The sequence below is a fragment of the Phalaenopsis equestris genome, unplaced genomic scaffold (assembly GCF_001263595.1).
Source record: "Phalaenopsis equestris unplaced genomic scaffold, ASM126359v1 Scaffold233067, whole genome shotgun sequence".
Classification (NCBI taxonomy): domain Eukaryota; kingdom Viridiplantae; phylum Streptophyta; class Magnoliopsida; order Asparagales; family Orchidaceae; genus Phalaenopsis; species Phalaenopsis equestris.
The window spans coordinates 53367-71324 of NW_018251021.1; the positions used below are offsets into that span (position 1 = coordinate 53367).

The window sequence follows — 17958 nt, forward strand, 5'->3', positions numbered from 1 at the left end:
TACTACTGTAATAATTAGTATAATTAATCTTCCCAATTTTTTAACTTTTTTTATTCCATGTCATTGGCTTAATATAATAATATTATAACTTAATTTGGGATTTACTCACACATACAAAAGAGTATTTAGGCTGTTTTGATTTTTAAGTAAGTGTTTCTAATTAAAAGAGTTGGTTACAGGTAAGTTACAGGTAGGTTGCAGGGGATATAACGCGGATATAACTCCCCAATACCCTCCGTGTAACCTACTGCCGTACGGAGCACTGCATACTGTCTTACGTACACAAAATTTTCTCCTTTTCATGGCAGCAGTGGCATTGCACGGTATCGCCGGGCATTTGGAGAAACAACATTTTCTGTTTTCTCACGACACTATTATGAAAAAGACGTCTTTGATAATCTTACCTGCTAACGGTCTAATTTTTTTTAATAAAAAATAAAAGTCATAACATCGCTGCAGCTGCCCCAAACAGTTCATTAATTTCACAAAAATTGCACCATTTATTTTTAGAACATAAAACAGTTCGATGAAATTAAAACAGTCCAACAAAGAAAATAAAGTTCTAGAAGGTCGCATTTCACTTGTACAAGTAGTACAAAAAACAAAACACAAGTATGGATTCTAGATTGTAATGCCAATGCCAAAAGATAAACGAAACATGAGCAATACTGCAAGCACACAAGATTTTCTGATCACTAACGGAAGTATCAACAGTTGGTGCCATTTGTGCTTAAAGTTAGAAACGAGCGGACAAAAGACAGAAAATAAGGGCAGGCCTCGCTTCTTATTTACAATGTATACGTCGATCTCAAACAACATTTGCACAAAAGGAATCACTGAGAAGAAAACGACAGAGGAGCTTCATGCACTCCCGGAAGTTTGCAATGCCGGGTAATGTATGATTCCTTGATGCATCTGCATTACAATGCCCGGGTATGTAATGCTCAATAAATTTGTGATAGATACTGCTCCAAACTTGTGGAAGTGATCACATTGGGCGCTATTTGTCCAAGATCATCATCCGATGAGATGTAGAGTTGACACCTAATGAATCTCTGATAAGAAAAGCAGGCAATGACCTTTAGAAAAGATAACAGAGAAACAGCGCATGGAAACATGACTGGCCAGATTTGACTAACAGTGAGTTGAGAGATTATATCAAGATTTGAATCGATATGCCAATCTGCTTCTATTTGTCGAACAAATGAAATTCTCCCATTCTCTGTGCTGCAAAAGAGTATCTGCATCCATAACAATAAAACTAATTTCATTCCTAAAATAAATAATAATAATTTTTTTTTTTTTTAAAAAAAAGCAGAGAAAATGATAGTGGCTTATATCAACAAGATCACAGATTAAAGCCACATGATTTATTACATATTGCTTAAGTTTCTCAAAGAAAAGAAAAACAATCCAGGACTGCATATATTTGAGATTACAGGAATACGGAAAGTGAAAACAATAACTATGCTATGATGCCAAGCTTGTCTTGAATATTTCTTAATGGGGTATTACTTCATTACGAGACTAGTTAAAATGTTAATCAGTGATTATGTAAGTAGCATGATAGAAAAAAAAATTCCCCGGCCAAAAGCTTGAATAAACCAAGAAGGTTCAGCGACAGAGAAGTCCATGTTTGACAAAGAAATTTATAGGCCACAGTTATTTTAACGCCATCCCACAAGAGAATGAGGGCTTTACAATCCTGAAGTAAATAATTTCTTCTTAAATAAGCCTTTCTTAATGTTGTTAAAACAATTACAAATTTTATAGCCATTAACCAAGTAAGCAAGAGAATCTTCCTGTAGTAGCTATAAAGGACCCGAAAGTTGCTTGATCTATGGCACTTTTATACCCAATAAAGCCCTTCGTTCTGCTAAAACTGCAAATCATCTTCGTTCAGCTTACACAATGTAACTACAGACGCAACTAAACTCGCACATAGGGCTGTCAAAACGGCTCGTTGTTCGCGAATAGCTCGTGTTTGGCTCGTTAAGAAGCTCGTGTTCGGCTCGTTCGCTAAGTTAACGAGCCGAACACGAATAACACGAATAAATATTTATTCGTTCGTGTTCGGCTCGCTTTGACTCGAAATACTATTAATCAATTATATATATATATCTTTGATGAGTAGTATTTTTTAAAAATTTAATTGACTACAAGGCTACAAAGATTTATAATCAATTAAAAGAAACTAATTAAATTTAGTTTCTTACTACTTCTGACATTATTGATTAAGATTAAGGGTGTGCATTAGGTTAAGCTCAGTTGGATTGGTAAACAAATTTGTTAAACCAATTGAGCAAAATTAAATAATTGAAAAAATCAAACCTATAAAATTATAAGTGCAACAAAACTAAATCATTTAAATATATACTCAATTTAGTTTGATTTATGCTTCAACAAAGTTGCCCGATCAACCACTGCTCTAAAAATATGAGAGTGACTGCCACTCTCTCACATTTGAACAACCACTTCCTACGAATAAGGAGTCAACTCATATTTGGAAAAAAATTCTATCTTTAAAGGGCAAAAAATCTAGAATGTTTTTTAAACATATTGCAAATGTTATAATGAAAGTTTAGTGTGAACCAATTAAAAGGATTGCTCATCACCCTCTTCCTCATGGAAAGGTTTGGCTAGGTAGCCCAGTTAATACTTTCCCTTCGATGGGGTATAAATTATTTTGTTTAAAATGTGTGAAATTTTTTTTTCTCTACCATCTCTCCATCTTTTCTTTCATTAACCACAAATTTTAAGGGTCTCGCAAATCAGCCCAGTTAATACTTTGAGTCTGACAAACTAATAAGCTCATGAGTCAAGATTTTTAAGCTACGAGCTGAAATTATAGCTTATATAATATAAGAGCTCAACTTTGAGCTTGGCCAACCTTGGCTTGTTTCTTGCGAGCTACTTGGCTCAATGGGTTGCAAATTGGTTAGATTTCTCCCATAGTTTTACATTAAACCTTTTTTCTCCCACATTTCACTTTATACCCCATTAGATTTCTTGTTGCATCCAATAGTCATTTCACTTGTGAGCGATTACTCGTGTCGATGCTTCTCCATTGAGATCCCATCATGCTATCGATGTAATTTGCAATGGGCTCATCCTGTTGCCGCCATTGGCAAGATTCCATTGTAATGCTTACTCTAGCAAGCTACCACCCCATTGGAGCTTCTCCAAAGAGTATAATCACTCCGTCGAAGCCCTTTCCAACAAACTCCCATTGCGATGTAGTCGTCGACAACTTCATCGACAAGCTTCCCCCGCAATGGCTTCTCAAGGGAGCTATCACATTGTCAATGCCTTCTCAAGCAAGCTTGCATTATGAAGCCTACTCCATTGACCCACCAAGATGAATTTGAGCATACAATTATTCTGAAAAGTAGAGTTCATGTTGCATACACAAGCTCAAGTTCAAGCTTTCCCTTAATTTAACAAACCAAGTGGAGTTAGGTGTCACACAAGCCAGGCTCGACTCCTTTACACCCCTAGCAGAAATCCAATCGCATCCTTTAAAAATTCCAAAGAAATGAGTAATTTATTAAGTCGGCCAAATTAGGGTTCCAATAATTTTTCTTGCATTTTTTTCCAATTCACCATCTTAATTTCCTAAGGAAACATCTTATAAACTCCATAACTCAAATACAACACAAAATTACAAACATCTTCCTTCAAAAGTTTTATGTTCGTCTCCACCACTGCCACTATATCAATTGTTTTCCTAATGTTTATCTCCACTCCACTCTATCAATTGAACTCTAAAGTTTTAACACAGAAAACACCATCCTTTGAAGCAGGTGTAGAAGAGCGGGACGCTAGTGTGGACAAGCAAAATGCATGCATGGATACGCCGGACCAATAGGCGGGCAGGGAAGAGCTAGATCTGCACTGAACTTTTGCAACAAGAAGCTGGACTGATTCGGTTCCTAGGTTTTGAAAGTGCCTTCCAAAAGAGTGGGTCACTCCTTATTTGCCTAATAGTATGTATATGTTGTTTGAATGTGTTTAGGGAGAGATTTTGTGTATGTTTATGTTCAAGGCAATCATCGGCTTACAGTGTTCCCCTCTTAGGGTTGAATCAGAAGGCAAGCACGTGCTTTGATAACCATCTCCCAAGGATCAAATGGTGTTCTGGCTATAGTTCTATTATGTTAAGAAACTTATCCTCAATTTTCCCTCTCCTGCAACCTTTCCTTCGCCACCGCCTCATCGAATTTGTTTTTGCCACCATGTCGCCTCCTTTTCCCTCCCCTTACATTCCCATCCATTCCTCACAGACGCCCCAACATGTTGCTGACCCTTCGCAGATTTCCTCACCACCGCCCAACCTGTTGTCGGCACCTTTCTAGCCATCCACGGTTCGACGCCTCAAGAGGAGCACGATAGAGCCACTTCGAGTGAGAAGCCTGAGAAGAGTGTCGTACCCATTAATACCTGCCAGGAAATGCTTCAGATGTCATGAAGTTCTCTGACGTGTCGAGTTGTGTCATTCACTAAACAAGGCGCATGGAGGAAGTGAACGAAGAAGAAACAATTCAAGGGCAGGGGTAAGGAATACCAATGTCTAAGCGTAGCAGTGGTTTTGCCATAATATTTTTTACCCCAGTGTACTGTGAAAGTCGTCTTAGATGGTTTGGTCACATTAAACATCGACCATCTGATGATCCGATTCGAAGAGTAGATGTTTTACTTTCGACATATGTTAAGAAAGGCTGAGTTTTTCATGTTAGATTTGAGAGGGAGAGTTTTCACTTCATTGAAGTGGATTTACCCTAAAATTAGCTTTAGGTGGCCCTAAACCATAAACCTTTCTTTCTGCTTGTCAGTACGTTCAATCACTTCTAGTTGCAGGAATTAGAAGTTTTTGTTGTAGGCTTGCCGCCCGGCTAAGTTCAAAGGGCAAGAAACACAAATAATCAGCATTACTACCATCTTCCAGCATCCAGGCTGCTGGTAACCAATGATGGTCAAACCAGCCAGCAAGATTGAGTTCACTTCCTGAATCAAGGGTTCCACATACTGCAATAGCTATTCTGAAATTTTTTTAAGTTCAGTCCCGATTCAACCACATAATTCATGAATGTCAAGAATTGCTTGTTTCCCAATAAGTTTTCTCTCTAGTTTAACTTTGTAATGTTTGCAAAAGAACATATCGGGCTTCCTTGGCCTAAATTCTGAGAGAACCTATAAGTGGAAGACAGGATGTCAAAACACCATTGATCTCAAGCCATAAACAAGAAGAAACGTGAAAGAATCGGTGAATAATCAAAAGCAACTATCTTCATCCTGAACCAAACAAAGAAGAGTAACTAGTGACCTAGTTGTGAAATCCAATTTAACTGTGTCAAAGTTTATAATAGCCTGACTTTGGAGTACATTTTTTGTTTATAGTTCTTTTCTTTTCTTGAAATTTTTTAGCAGTAAATTCTCGAGTTGGCAGTTGACCTTTAGTGAATTACTTGGTTGTTTTCTTAAAGCTATCCGTGTCACCCGGACACAACATCAACGAGTTAGACATGGTTTGAGAAAAGAAATGTGACAGAGGATAGAAATTTATAATTTTATGTGTAGCCTTAATTATACCAAGTAGTCAAAATTACATCCTCTCGTTGTGTCGCAAGGAAACTTCCTCTAGCATTCATTAGTGTTGAGGGTGTCATTGAAGCTGATATCAAAGGTCCCTTCAACATTCATCGGAGTCGATTGTCGTAGCTCCCTCTATGTTCATCAAAGAACCTGCAGATCTCTGCTAAACCTACAATCCTTTTTGCCACACACAAGAGTTGAACACCATGTTCATTAATGTTGATCCATAGGTTTTGATACCCGTGGTTGAAGACAAAGCTAAACACTTGCAACGCCTGTGCCAAAGCCCATGTTCGTTGAAGCCATGAACTCCTAGAGTGGAGTCGAAACCACAGGCCCTAGTGTCGAGCCCGGTGTAGTCTTTATTCTAAGTGATAAATTATAATTTCATTGCACTCCTTGATGGGTTTTAACTTGATTGATAAAACAACATATATGTGCGCATTGTTTCATAATTTCTACTTTATCAATCTAGTTCGATCATGGATTTCATAGAATATAATTTCTCATGATTGATGACTTTCTTTTGTAGTGTTCTAGTGTTATTGAAAAGTTGTTCAATTTGCAAGTTAAAGATCATTTATATAAAGAATTTCTTTGAAAGAATATTTTACTCAGAAGCTTTTAAATATTACTTGGAAAGAAATAAATCATAGAATAATCAATCTCATATGCAACAAACATTGCAAACACTAAATATACTATTTTTTTTTATAAAAACCTATTAAGAACAATTTTTTCTTCAATAGGAAATATCAAATGTTAATATAATATTTGAGCCCACAAAGGAGATTTGAATTGAGAAACTAAATACCATATTCTTGTGTGTTTGGATAGATGAACAAAGAATGTTTCATTAATTTCATTGGCATCATATAATCTAGAATTATATTTATAAAAGCTACTAACCATAAAGGGGCGTGTAAGGATAAATTCTCATTTTTTTTGGATTTTTTTTAATCATAAATTGATCTGAGCATTAAAAATATTTTTATTTCAAAGAATATTGAAGAAAATGAAATTACTTAGAGATACTGACTTTATCAAGACTTTCATCATTAATCACTTATTTAGATTGTCAATTTTCAATAAGTTTGTGAAACTAAAATTATAGACAATTACAGAGACCTATTTTGTATTAAGTATAATTATTTTGTTCAATTCATAATAAAATAATAATAATAATAATATGCTATGATACTAAATCATAAATGGAGCATATAGCATTTAGATGATATAGATAGAGCCAAATTTATGAAGGAAAAAAATTTGAATGATTTTTAGTGGGACAGGATAAATTATATTATTATTTTTATATAGCGTATATATATATATATATATGTATATATATATATATATATTTATTTATTTATTTATAAAAAGAGCTACTCATGACTCCATACGCGTTAATAACAAAAGCGGTAACAAAATATTGGAGAGAAAAAGGATCACCGCTAAAAATAAAGAAAATACATATAGTCCTAGGGGTTCTTTTTTCCGCATTACAACTCCACCCAAAAAGGAAATAAGGATGAAACAAAGGTAAATGTAAACCAAAATATATTTGTATCCAACCAAAACGTATACCCAAAAATTGAAGTATCCTCATATGAACATGTATAAAAAATGAAGCAGAAGGTAACGCAAGTTGCAAGCCAAAAACCAGACGTCTTGAAAGTTGGAAATAGCAGCAACGAGCAAATCCCAAAATTCAAAAACATGCAGCTAAAAAACTATGAAAACACTAAACAAGCAAGAAGATAAGTGAGCAAAAAAAGAAAGATAATGTTCCACAGTCCTCCAACCCCCATTCCAGAAATGCATATCATAAATAAGGACACACTTCCCAGTCCTAGAGATAAAGTGGAAAACCCGTATAAATTTGGAGCTATGAGCCTCCAAATCGAAGATATCAAGACCGTTTACAGAAAAAAGGTAAAGTTGGAGCAATATACTTAACCTCCAATACCCAATCTCAACCGCAAATCCAAAAAAATTACTGCAAATTCCATATGTCGTATCTCCACTAAATCCCCCCTAAGCCAAAATCTGATGTAAGACCCAACTCCATTGCCACCAAAACATAGCCAAAGGAGTCCTGGGCTTCCCAAAATAATCATCTCATATGTAGCAAAGGAGCCTTGGGCCTCCATGCTAGCATTATAAAACCATCCACCATGTGAAGCAAATATATATGTTGCCTGCTCCACACAAAACCAAGCAACCAAAGCACCCGAAAGTATATAAATAAGAGTAAATACAGACCAAAAAAAGAGCCTGGGCCGAAACATAACACCCAGCTAAAGAAATTGATTTAAGAGGAAACATCCCTTCGAATATAAGGAGCATCGATATTGTCACCAACCAGTTAAGTGTGTAAAGAAGGGGGGAGAAGATCCCACCCTATAAATATAAGTGGAACTACCTAAATTAGCAAGTCAATTAGCAAGTTGATTACCCTCCCGGTAATTGAAACTCCACATGACATTCATTTTTGAGATTAAGTCTTTAATCCTCTTTATATAATAAACTATATCCCAAGGGGCGTCGACATCATTTGCCAAAATATCAACCAAGATATGATTATCACATTCAAAAATAATAAACTGTTAGCTGAGAAATTGAGCCATACTAGCAGCCGTTAAAATAGATCGAGCCTCAGCCTCTATGAGAATATCAGCATAAGAAGAAGATGAAAAGAAAAGAATACAGTTCTCTGCATAGTTCCTAGCAATGCCCCCACATCCAGCACTGTTGGCTTTCCAACTCTCATCCGTGTTAAACTTATCCACCCCCTAGGAGGTGGCTGCCATCTAACCAAAATCGGTGGATGAGGGAGCCTCCTCTCATCCAAATTCGTAGGTCCCAAAGAAAGAAAATAATTGATGCCCGAAAAGAAACTTTTTTTTTAAAACTCCCCATTCTTCACAGTTTATTAATGTAAGCAATGATATTGGTAAAGATCATCATATTCTGAATGACCTTACCTTCATGAATAATGTCATTACGAGCCATCCAGATAAACCAACATATGATGTAAGAGTAAATTTGCCAAAAATGTTTCTGCTTACGGTCCAGATTGCAAATCAAGGTAGTGAGCAAAAGATTCCTCTCAGAAGTAATTATAGTGTCAAACCACAAACCAACCTTCCTCCAAATAAATAAATAAAAAAAGACGAGAAGAAAATATGCTCTATAGTCTCTTCTGCCGAATTACACAAACAACGAGAGGCGATTCTCAAACCTTTCAATTTTAATATATTATCACATGGTATTATAGAATGAAAAATGTGTCATGCCAGGAAAGACATAGGAGTTAATGCCCAACTCCATACCCCCTCTCCCCAAGGGATTTTTTGAAAATTATGCAAAGCAAAGAGGCATATAAAGCTGATGGAGCTAGTCATGGGAAATTTCAAAGAATGAGTATCATGCAATTGAGGATCAATAGGAATGGTGGAAATGAACGTAGCTCCCTCCATCCCCAAAATGCCGTAGTGGAAATGAACGTAGTTCCCTCCATCCCCAAAATGCTAGTATGAAGAGAGAGATTTCAATGATCGTCAACCCAAGTATCTGACACTTTGAGACTGGAATACCTCGTATCCCTCGTATCAAGTAAAACATGAGACCAACAATCTTGCCAGAAAGAAAGATTTTCACTACCCATCTCCAAATAAATGAAATTCTTGCACAATCTCTAATATAAAACAATCTCCTCAACATCGTGGAATTCCCCAACCGCCAATTAATTAAAGCAGGATGAGAGAAGCGGCAATATTTCTCGTGCATGAAATTAGCCCATAAAGACTCTCTTTTCCTGAAATTAAACCATTGCTTAAAAACATTAATATCAGTAATAGGTTGTAGAGATTTGAAGCCCAAACCACTAGCATACAGTGGTTTGCAAATATCCTTCCAAGGCATTCATCTTCTACCAGAATGATTTTTCACCCATAAAAACTTATTGAAACATCTATCAAGGTTCAAAATAGTGTTTTTTTTGGGTTGAAGTACTTGAAAAGTGTATAAAGGAAGAGAGTGAAGGATACTCCTGAGCAGTGTAATACGACCCCCAAAGGAATGGAAATTATTTTTCCAATCCAAAATTCTTTTCCGTACCTTTTTCACCACCTCATCAAACTGTATACGTCTCTTTCTACCTTTAAGGAGAAAAACCCCCAAATATTTAAGAGGAAGGGTAGAGTGGGAGAAACCCGTAAAATTGACAATCCAGCATGCATTAGAACGATTGACCATGTTTCCCAAGTATATGTTACATTTACTAGCATTAAATGAAAGACCATAGACAAATTGGAAGTCAACCATTAAGCTGTGAATCTCCTTCACTATATATATATATATATATATATATAGCGCCATGTTTCCGCCTCCGTCTCTGCTAGGGTTTGTGATTCGATGGCAACGCGAGTGATCGTTCTTCATGGCTCGCTCTTACGCTGGAATGACGGTCAGCGGCCTCGGTGACACCGATAAAAGGCCTCGTTCTTATGCTAGTGTCACCGCTGATGGTGTTCCAAACTTCCCTTCTGCTTTCTACAATAATCTCGCGCTCGATTCCGATACTTCTTTCGTTCGACGTCCTGGCCAGAAAGGGGGAAAACTTGCTCTCTTCCTCTCTGATGCCGAGAACGGCAAACTTGCCTCTTCCTGCCGTCTTCATCTGGTAGGAAAGTTCCTCTATGGGATTCCAAAATTGGAGTTTCTTCGAAAACATTTTGAATTGATGAGGCTTACGGGAGAATGGAAGATTGGTCCTTTGGATGGAAGGCACATTTTGATTCAACTGTCTAATGAAGATGATTATACACGCCTGTTTGCGAAACGTGTGGTGTGGTTTGAGGACTGCGTTATGAAGGTATTAAATGGTCAGCAAATTTTGGGATCCTAAAGCAGAGACTCCTATTACTCCAGTCTGGCTTAGATTCCCATATTTGAAAGTTCATCCCTTCAATCACAAAATTCTCTTCTCTTTAGCGGCTATGTTCGGGAGACCTCTAAAATTAGATGCTCCCACCTATAATCCTATAATCTCACAAGCACAAGACCTTCCATGGCTAGAGTTTTAATTGAAAGGGATGTTACCTTACCTCCTCCTGATGAGGTTTGGATTGGGTCGAAGCACATTGGTTACTGGCAACAGGTATTTTTAGAACAACGCCCCTCCTATTGTACACACTGTCAAATGTTTAGTCATGATCAGGATCAATGTTTCAAGTTGCATCCTAAAAGGGGATGGTAGGAAACAACCGCACATGGCTAATGTTGCGGCTGTTCAGGTTGATTTACCAACCGTGTCCCACCCCTCTCTTATCCCTACGGCTCCTGCCGAGGGTAGAATTGAGCAGGTGCTATCGGCCTCGATTCTTCCTGATATCCCTAATATTGAGGGGGTTTCTGCCTCTTTATCGGACTCGATTCCTCCTGATATCCCTAATATTGAGGGGGCTTCTGCCTCTCTCCCTGTTATTCCGAATGCTGATAAAAACCAGGACCCTACATTCTCTAATGCTATTGTCCCGGTTGAGAATACAAGGCAGGTTTTACCTGCTCTGGACCCTCCTATCATCTCTACTACTGAGGGGACTTCTACCTCTCTCCCCTTTAGTTCGAATGGTAATAAAAACCAGGACCCTACCTTTTCTAATGCTATGGCCTCGGTTCAAAATCCTAGGCAGGTTCTACCTGCTCAGGACCCTCCTATCAATACTCTCGGCTTCTCTCCCTGATGCCTTGAATATGGATAATATTTCTCTTTATACTCATCGCTCTGATACTCTCTCTAATACTCTCTCTGAAACTCCTTTGAAAGATATTTCAAAAGGTTTAAGGGATGAATGGCATGTGCAAAAGTATCGTAGAAGGAAGAATAGAGTACAAAAGGAGGTGAAAAATCATACTAATGGGAATAATATGCTAGAGATGAATCAGTACTTTTCAGATGGAGAAAATGGACGGACCAGACCTAGATATATATATATATATGGCATGTTGAAAATGTTTGATATGGACGAAACTTATCTCCACCTTGTTTATTGCAAATAGGATTCTATAATAAAGAAGAAGAATGAGATCACATATGTACACTATGGAAAGAGAGATAATGAAAACTCCACTTTTTATAAGATTGTATATAATATTCTAGCAGAAAGATGGAATAAAAATAATACTCCGCTTTATTACTTAGTTCACGCTCAAAATTCAATGTAAAATTCAAATTTCTTCTGACTTTGAATTAATCCTATTTTTTACTAGTAATGTCACTTGTTAGACACATTTTATTAGGTATTACAGCCATATTTAAGTAAATGAAGCTCGAAACTGTGCTTACTTTACATAAAGATATGAATATATCAATTAAAGGAACAAATACCTGAAAGGGATTTTTTTTTTAATTGCTGAAAAAAGTTTAATCATTGATTGGAAGTTTGCTAATTACTTTGGATTCAAAGTAGCTTAAAAAGATAAAGACTCAATAACTTTAGAAGCATTACAGATAGAAACATGTATGAAGTTAGTTTCCCAATGTTGTAAGTTTGACTTTAAATTGTTTCCCCAACCGTGTTTAGCTTCTTATTATGAAAGAAGTTTGAGTATAAATTATTTTATTACCTCACTTAAAAGGAACAATATCACTCATCAAATAGGAGAAGTTTTAATATTTAAGCATATTAATCTCTATCATCTATCTAAGAGCCCAAAATACACTTGAGAAGAGATAATTGTGAGATGTTGGAGGCGATACATTAGTTATAATGAACGTTATTGGGAATACTTGAAGTTGATAATCAATGCTTAAAGCCTATATTTTTTCTTGGATGAAGATGAAGGTATCAATGAAGAGGATAGGATTATGGGCTAGCACTAATAATTAACCTAAAATTAAATGCATTACCTCCAATTAGAGATGATCATATTGCTAAATCTTATTTTATTTTATTATGAATGATATTGGAATTAAACTTTTAAAAAAAAAAATTTGATATTTTAAATTTAGTATTAATATTATCCAAATAGCTTTTATTATTGCAATGTTTATTTTATAATTGCATACTTTATTTTGTGATGTTTTTAGCAGAGAATAATAAAAATATACATTTTATATGAATAATTTATTAAGTACTCCACTTTAAATTTTGAAAATATACATTTTCTAACAAAAATGTTATAGCTTTTCATCCATTATTGTACAAAATTTAAACTAGTAAAAAAACATGCATTCCACTTTTTTAAGTCTTTGTAGAATACATGAACAGAAAAAAATGCTCCTCAGATTGTCAAACTCCAAACAAGTGAGAACATGATCAGAATTCAATACATATCTGACAATTGATAAAAGCATTTAAGGAATCTCAAATTGATAACAACAAAACTACCATAAACATTCAAATTCTAATTCCAGACACTGATAACTAATCATAAACTCTCAAGTTTTAGACGAGCATAAGATGGATAAAATACAAAGTATTAGCTTAGTCACAATTACAATGCACTAGAAAAAAAAAGATCCAGCAAAGTAACAACTAAAAAATGAAGTTTATATCGCAAGAAAGATGCATAGCCAATTCGTCAAACAAATAATTCTCAAAATAAGGATAAAATGTTGATACTTCTTTGTTTAATCTCCTATATGTAAAAAAATTCCCAGAAGATGTGTACTTTCATAACAAAAGTTTATAAGTTTAGCGATAACATACCTTGTCCCTAGTCAAGCCACCTGAACCAAACAATCCATTATTTTCCAAAGCTGAGAGAACTCTTTCCTGAAAATAGTTTACCCTTGATTGAAAAATACCAAAATTAAAAGATCAAAAGCAAACAAAAAAGTTCTTTTACCCTGGGTAGAAAGAAAAGTTCTATGCATGATAGACAAATTAGAAGTCAAAAAAATATTCTAAAAAGCAAACTTTAAACAGATAAAGAAAACCGCTTTTATCATTCAATGACTAAAACACTGCTAAGAAAGATTCTCAAAAATTTTACTCACATTAAGTAAATCAAAATCTAAGTCTTGTCATTCCACAATTACTTCAAACAATATTATTTGATGCATCTTGCATCTTTATGCTTCCTTCACTTTACCTTTCCTTCTATGCAAATCTTGATGTGCATGAAAACAACAAAGAAGAGCATTAAGGGACGTGCATCTATGAGGTTTCAAAATAATAAGTAACTTATTGTCAGCATAGTTTAGTATCATCAATGAAACCCTCAAGATCAGAAGATGCCAACTAATCGAAATTTTTTAAAAAATATTTAAAAAGATTAAAAATTACGATATTTGTGAAAGAACCAAATTTATGCTACATACAAGTTAAAAGAAAAGAGCACAGTAATGAAACAAAGGTTAATCAAAGTTACGAAACAAATAGGCAGACCTGCGTTTTTTTATCACCTTATCTTGAATGGACGTGACTTGAGCATTTTCCCTAATACAAACCTTTCTTAAATGCTTAGGCAAGTTCAATGGTAACAGAAGATGCATCAAGAAGGCAGGTTGATACAAAACAATCATGAGGGATTATAGCATCTATCAGTGATAAATCTTGTTTTCAGGATTGTAGTTTTGAGGAAAGCTTTAGAGAATGTAGCGCAGCCTTGTTAGGGGTTGTTGTAGGATTCATGCTTGTGCCTTATCTTGCCTTTGTTAATCATAAGTTTTGCCTGAATGCAGCTCAGTTTCTACTCACAGAATAAATCAATATTGCGGTTATTTTAAATTCAATTTGTTTTGGGATAAGGCACAAGAGTGAACTTAATGGTTATCCAGAATAGTACTAGGTTGGCTTTGTAACAACTATATCCACTAAATTGGAGATGAGAGCTCCATAAATAGATATTTTGAGATATGTCATAATAATCTTTGATTGAAGAAAAATTTTTCTTCCATATTTCAATATTTTGTGTACAAGTTAAACGTATGATTCTTTCAAGTGTGATACAAGTCATTTACTTGTGTTAACATGAGGCTAGAGTTTCTTATTTCAATAACTACTATTTTTATCTAATTTCTTTTATATAATTTATTATTGAATTTTTAGTGCTCTAGATTTTCTTTAAATTTAATAAAGCTGGGAATATATTTACAATGTTAAAATTATAATTGCTTGATGAATTTATATTATTCAAATTTTCTATTGATTTCATAAAATATATGTGGTCATTATATTACTTGTGGTATATGTATCATAAGTTCTCATGCCTCATCTGCATACATTGCATCATTTTAGTTGCATTAGAAAATCCTAAAAAACCAAACAACCATACAACAAATTAGTATCAAATATTATGATTATGTTAACACATCAACTACAGGTCAGACATTAATTGGGTCATCAAAAGTATTTAATTAAAAACGCTATTTAAGGGATCGACTGGTTTGCTAAAAAAGAAATGCAATGTAAAAAAAATGTAGCGTAAAAGTGATGTATTGAGCATCAACGGTGACGGCAGTGGCCACGCCAATGGTGAGGGGTGGCAGCTAGCGGTGGTGGCAGCAGATAATCGAGGTCGCAACAACAAACGATGGTCTGGGCTGCCGCGACGACACCTGGCAAGTGAGGTGGCCAAGTCAACAGCAACACCACCCGCCAAGCTGTATTAGTCGAGGAGGGAATGGCCAAGGGCGATTGGCGTTGCAGCGACAATAGTAGTAGGCAAACAGTGGTCGAAAGTTGCAACTGTATTTGGGATAGCAGCGGTGAGCAGGGGCGGGGACGGCCATGTCGGTGGCTGAATGTGGCAACGGTGGTGGGAGTGCAGTGGGAGGTCACAGTTGTTGCAGTAGGTGCAGTAGCCAACACCATTTGCAGTGTATTTAGATATTGACCAATTCTAATGAATTTAAAACTATGTAGCACCGAACTTCTAAAAAAAGTATCGTACCAATGTCAGACACGTATCGAACACCGACACTTGTCTAACACACCCCGACATTTCTCGAACACCATAAAACATGTCTGAATTTTCTTAGGCCTGAATACGTATGAGACACATCTCGACGCCGCATAGAATGTGAACTTAACACGATTGCGAGAAAATGAGATTCCATAATGAGAAAATTATAAATATATGTAAAGTTTTAATTAAACCTCATAGTTGAAACCGTCTCATCTCTTGTCACGTTGAAGCTCACTCTAGCATTCATCAAAATCGAGCATCAAAGGTGAATCCAATATTCATCGAAACCGAGAATTAGTAATTCTCTCTTTGTAATCATAAGATTTTTTAAATTTTAGTAGATAAATTGAATTATAAGTTAGATGAATTCTTTTAAAATATATTATATCTAATTTTAAAAATGAATTTGCATAAGCATGATGTTTTATAATATAAATTAAATTTATGAAGTTAAATTTTATTCTTACATAATTTATGTTGTGATATTTTTAATAAAGAATAATGAAAAAAAATATATATTTTAAATTAATAATTAATTAAATATAAAAAAGTGTCCATGACGCGTCGTGTCCTATTTTTTTCAAATATATTATGTCCTCATATAACTAATGATGTTATTTAAGGGATTGACTGGTTTGCTAAAAAAGAAATGCAATGTAAAAGGAAATGCAACATAAAATTGATGTACTGAGCATCGACAGCGACAGAAGGTGGCCACGACAGCGGCAAGGAATAGCAACTAGCGGTGGCAGCAACAGATGGTCGAGGCCGTGACAGTAGGAGATGATCTGGGCTGTCGTGACAACACCTGGAAAGAGAGGTGGCCAAGGCAACAACAATAACACCCTCCAAACTATATTGGTCGAGTAGGGAATGGCCAAGGGCGACTTGCATTGCAGCAACGACGTAGTAGGCGGATAGTGGTCGGAAGTTGCGACTGCAGTTTGGGTTGTACTGGCGGCAAGCATCAGCAATGGCCAGCGGCGGCGATGTCGGTGGCTGAATGTGGCAGCGATGGTGGTAGTGTAGTGAGAGGTCGCAGTTGCAGCAGATGCAGTAGCCACCACCATTTGCAGTGTATTTAGATATCGCCCAAATCTTAAGGAATTTCAAACACTCAAAATGACTTATTAACTCCATTTGAAATTCATCACAATCATATAATGAATTCCTTTCTGAGCCAACCGCACAACCAAAAATTAGACTCGTACATTTCAAATGCAACACACTACCTTTCCAGCCAACCAAACAGCCCTAAATTATCAAACAACAACAAAACTACTATAGGATTTAAAATCGCATCCTTTAATTCAACGGGATGTATGATTTTAAGAAATTTCAAGATGGAAAAATGATTTTGAAGATTTCTTAAAAAAAATACAATTTATTTAATTCTCAAAGAGTTGAATGTCCCAATTAGAACTAGTAGATAAGCTCAATATTTTGGAGAGATGTTACTAAGGGCCGGCGTTTTTGAAAACGCCGTTTTTATGTTTGGTTCGCACGTTTTACTTGTGTTTGTCAAAACACCGATTTACAGCGTTCTATTATTTCTATTAGACACGGATTGCAGGTATAACCCCGCGATCCAGCGTTCTCAAACCTGATCCGACTAGCGCTCTGCCGAAGCTAATCCCTGCCGAAGGAAGCCAAAGGAAGTCACTGCCAAAGGAAATGCTCCTACCTCTGCACTGCTCATCCCTGCCGAAGGAAGCCGCAAGCAACGCTCCTACCTCTCCGCTGCTCATCACTGCATCAAACGAAGTTCACCACTGCTCATCCCTGCCGAAGGAAGCCGCAAGCAACGCTACTACCTCTCCGCTGCTCATCACTGCCGAAGGAAACTCTGATTTTTTTTAGTTGAGTGATTTACCTCTGATTTTTTTTTGCAGTAAAATTTTCTTGTTTACTTGAGCGATTTACCTCTGATTTTTTTTTTGTTCATGCTTCATTTAAAAATTTCTTTTGTGAGACTGCTGAAAGTAAAATTTAAGTGTTAGATATGTAAATACATTGGAATTTTGTGGTATGAGTGTAAAAATGAAAGTTTTGATGTGCGATATGTAAATCCATAAGAATTGAGTGTTATATATGTAAAAATGATTTTTTTTGGATTTTAGTATGTTGAATGTGTTCCATTACAATACTATTGCGAACAGCTTCATTGTACGTGGCCAAAATGATTATTTTTCCATAAAAAGTTGCAAATCAGTTGTTCTAAAACCGCAGAAACCAAACAGCGTAACAGTTTATTCAGTTCAGGGGCAAAATGATCATTTATCCAGAAACAGCTACAAATCAACTGTTTTCCAAACGCACAAACCAAACAACCAGTCAGCTTATTCGGATCAGCTGCTCATCAGCACATTATCAGGATCAGCTGCTCATCAGCAAAAGCTGGATAAGCTGCAGCTACCCCAAACAGACCCAAAGAGAAACTCATAA

At 35.9% G+C, this 17958-nt stretch overlaps 1 protein-coding gene across 1 annotated transcript in view; it reads right to left on the reverse strand.

Moving 5' to 3' along the window:
• Positions 1–550: 550 nt before the first annotated feature.
• The window catches only part of LOC110038551 (peroxisome biogenesis protein 22), a 41762-nt gene continuing 24354 nt past the window's right edge, over positions 551–17958 (reverse strand). The window contains exons 6-8 of the mRNA XM_020743424.1: positions 13311–13376; positions 1140–1241; positions 551–1055 (exon numbers count right to left, since the gene is read on the reverse strand). Of these exons, the coding sequence (XP_020599083.1) occupies positions 945–1055; positions 1140–1241; positions 13311–13376 (279 nt within the window). The 3' untranslated portion in view covers positions 551–944. The remainder of the gene's footprint in view (positions 1056–1139; positions 1242–13310; positions 13377–17958) is intronic.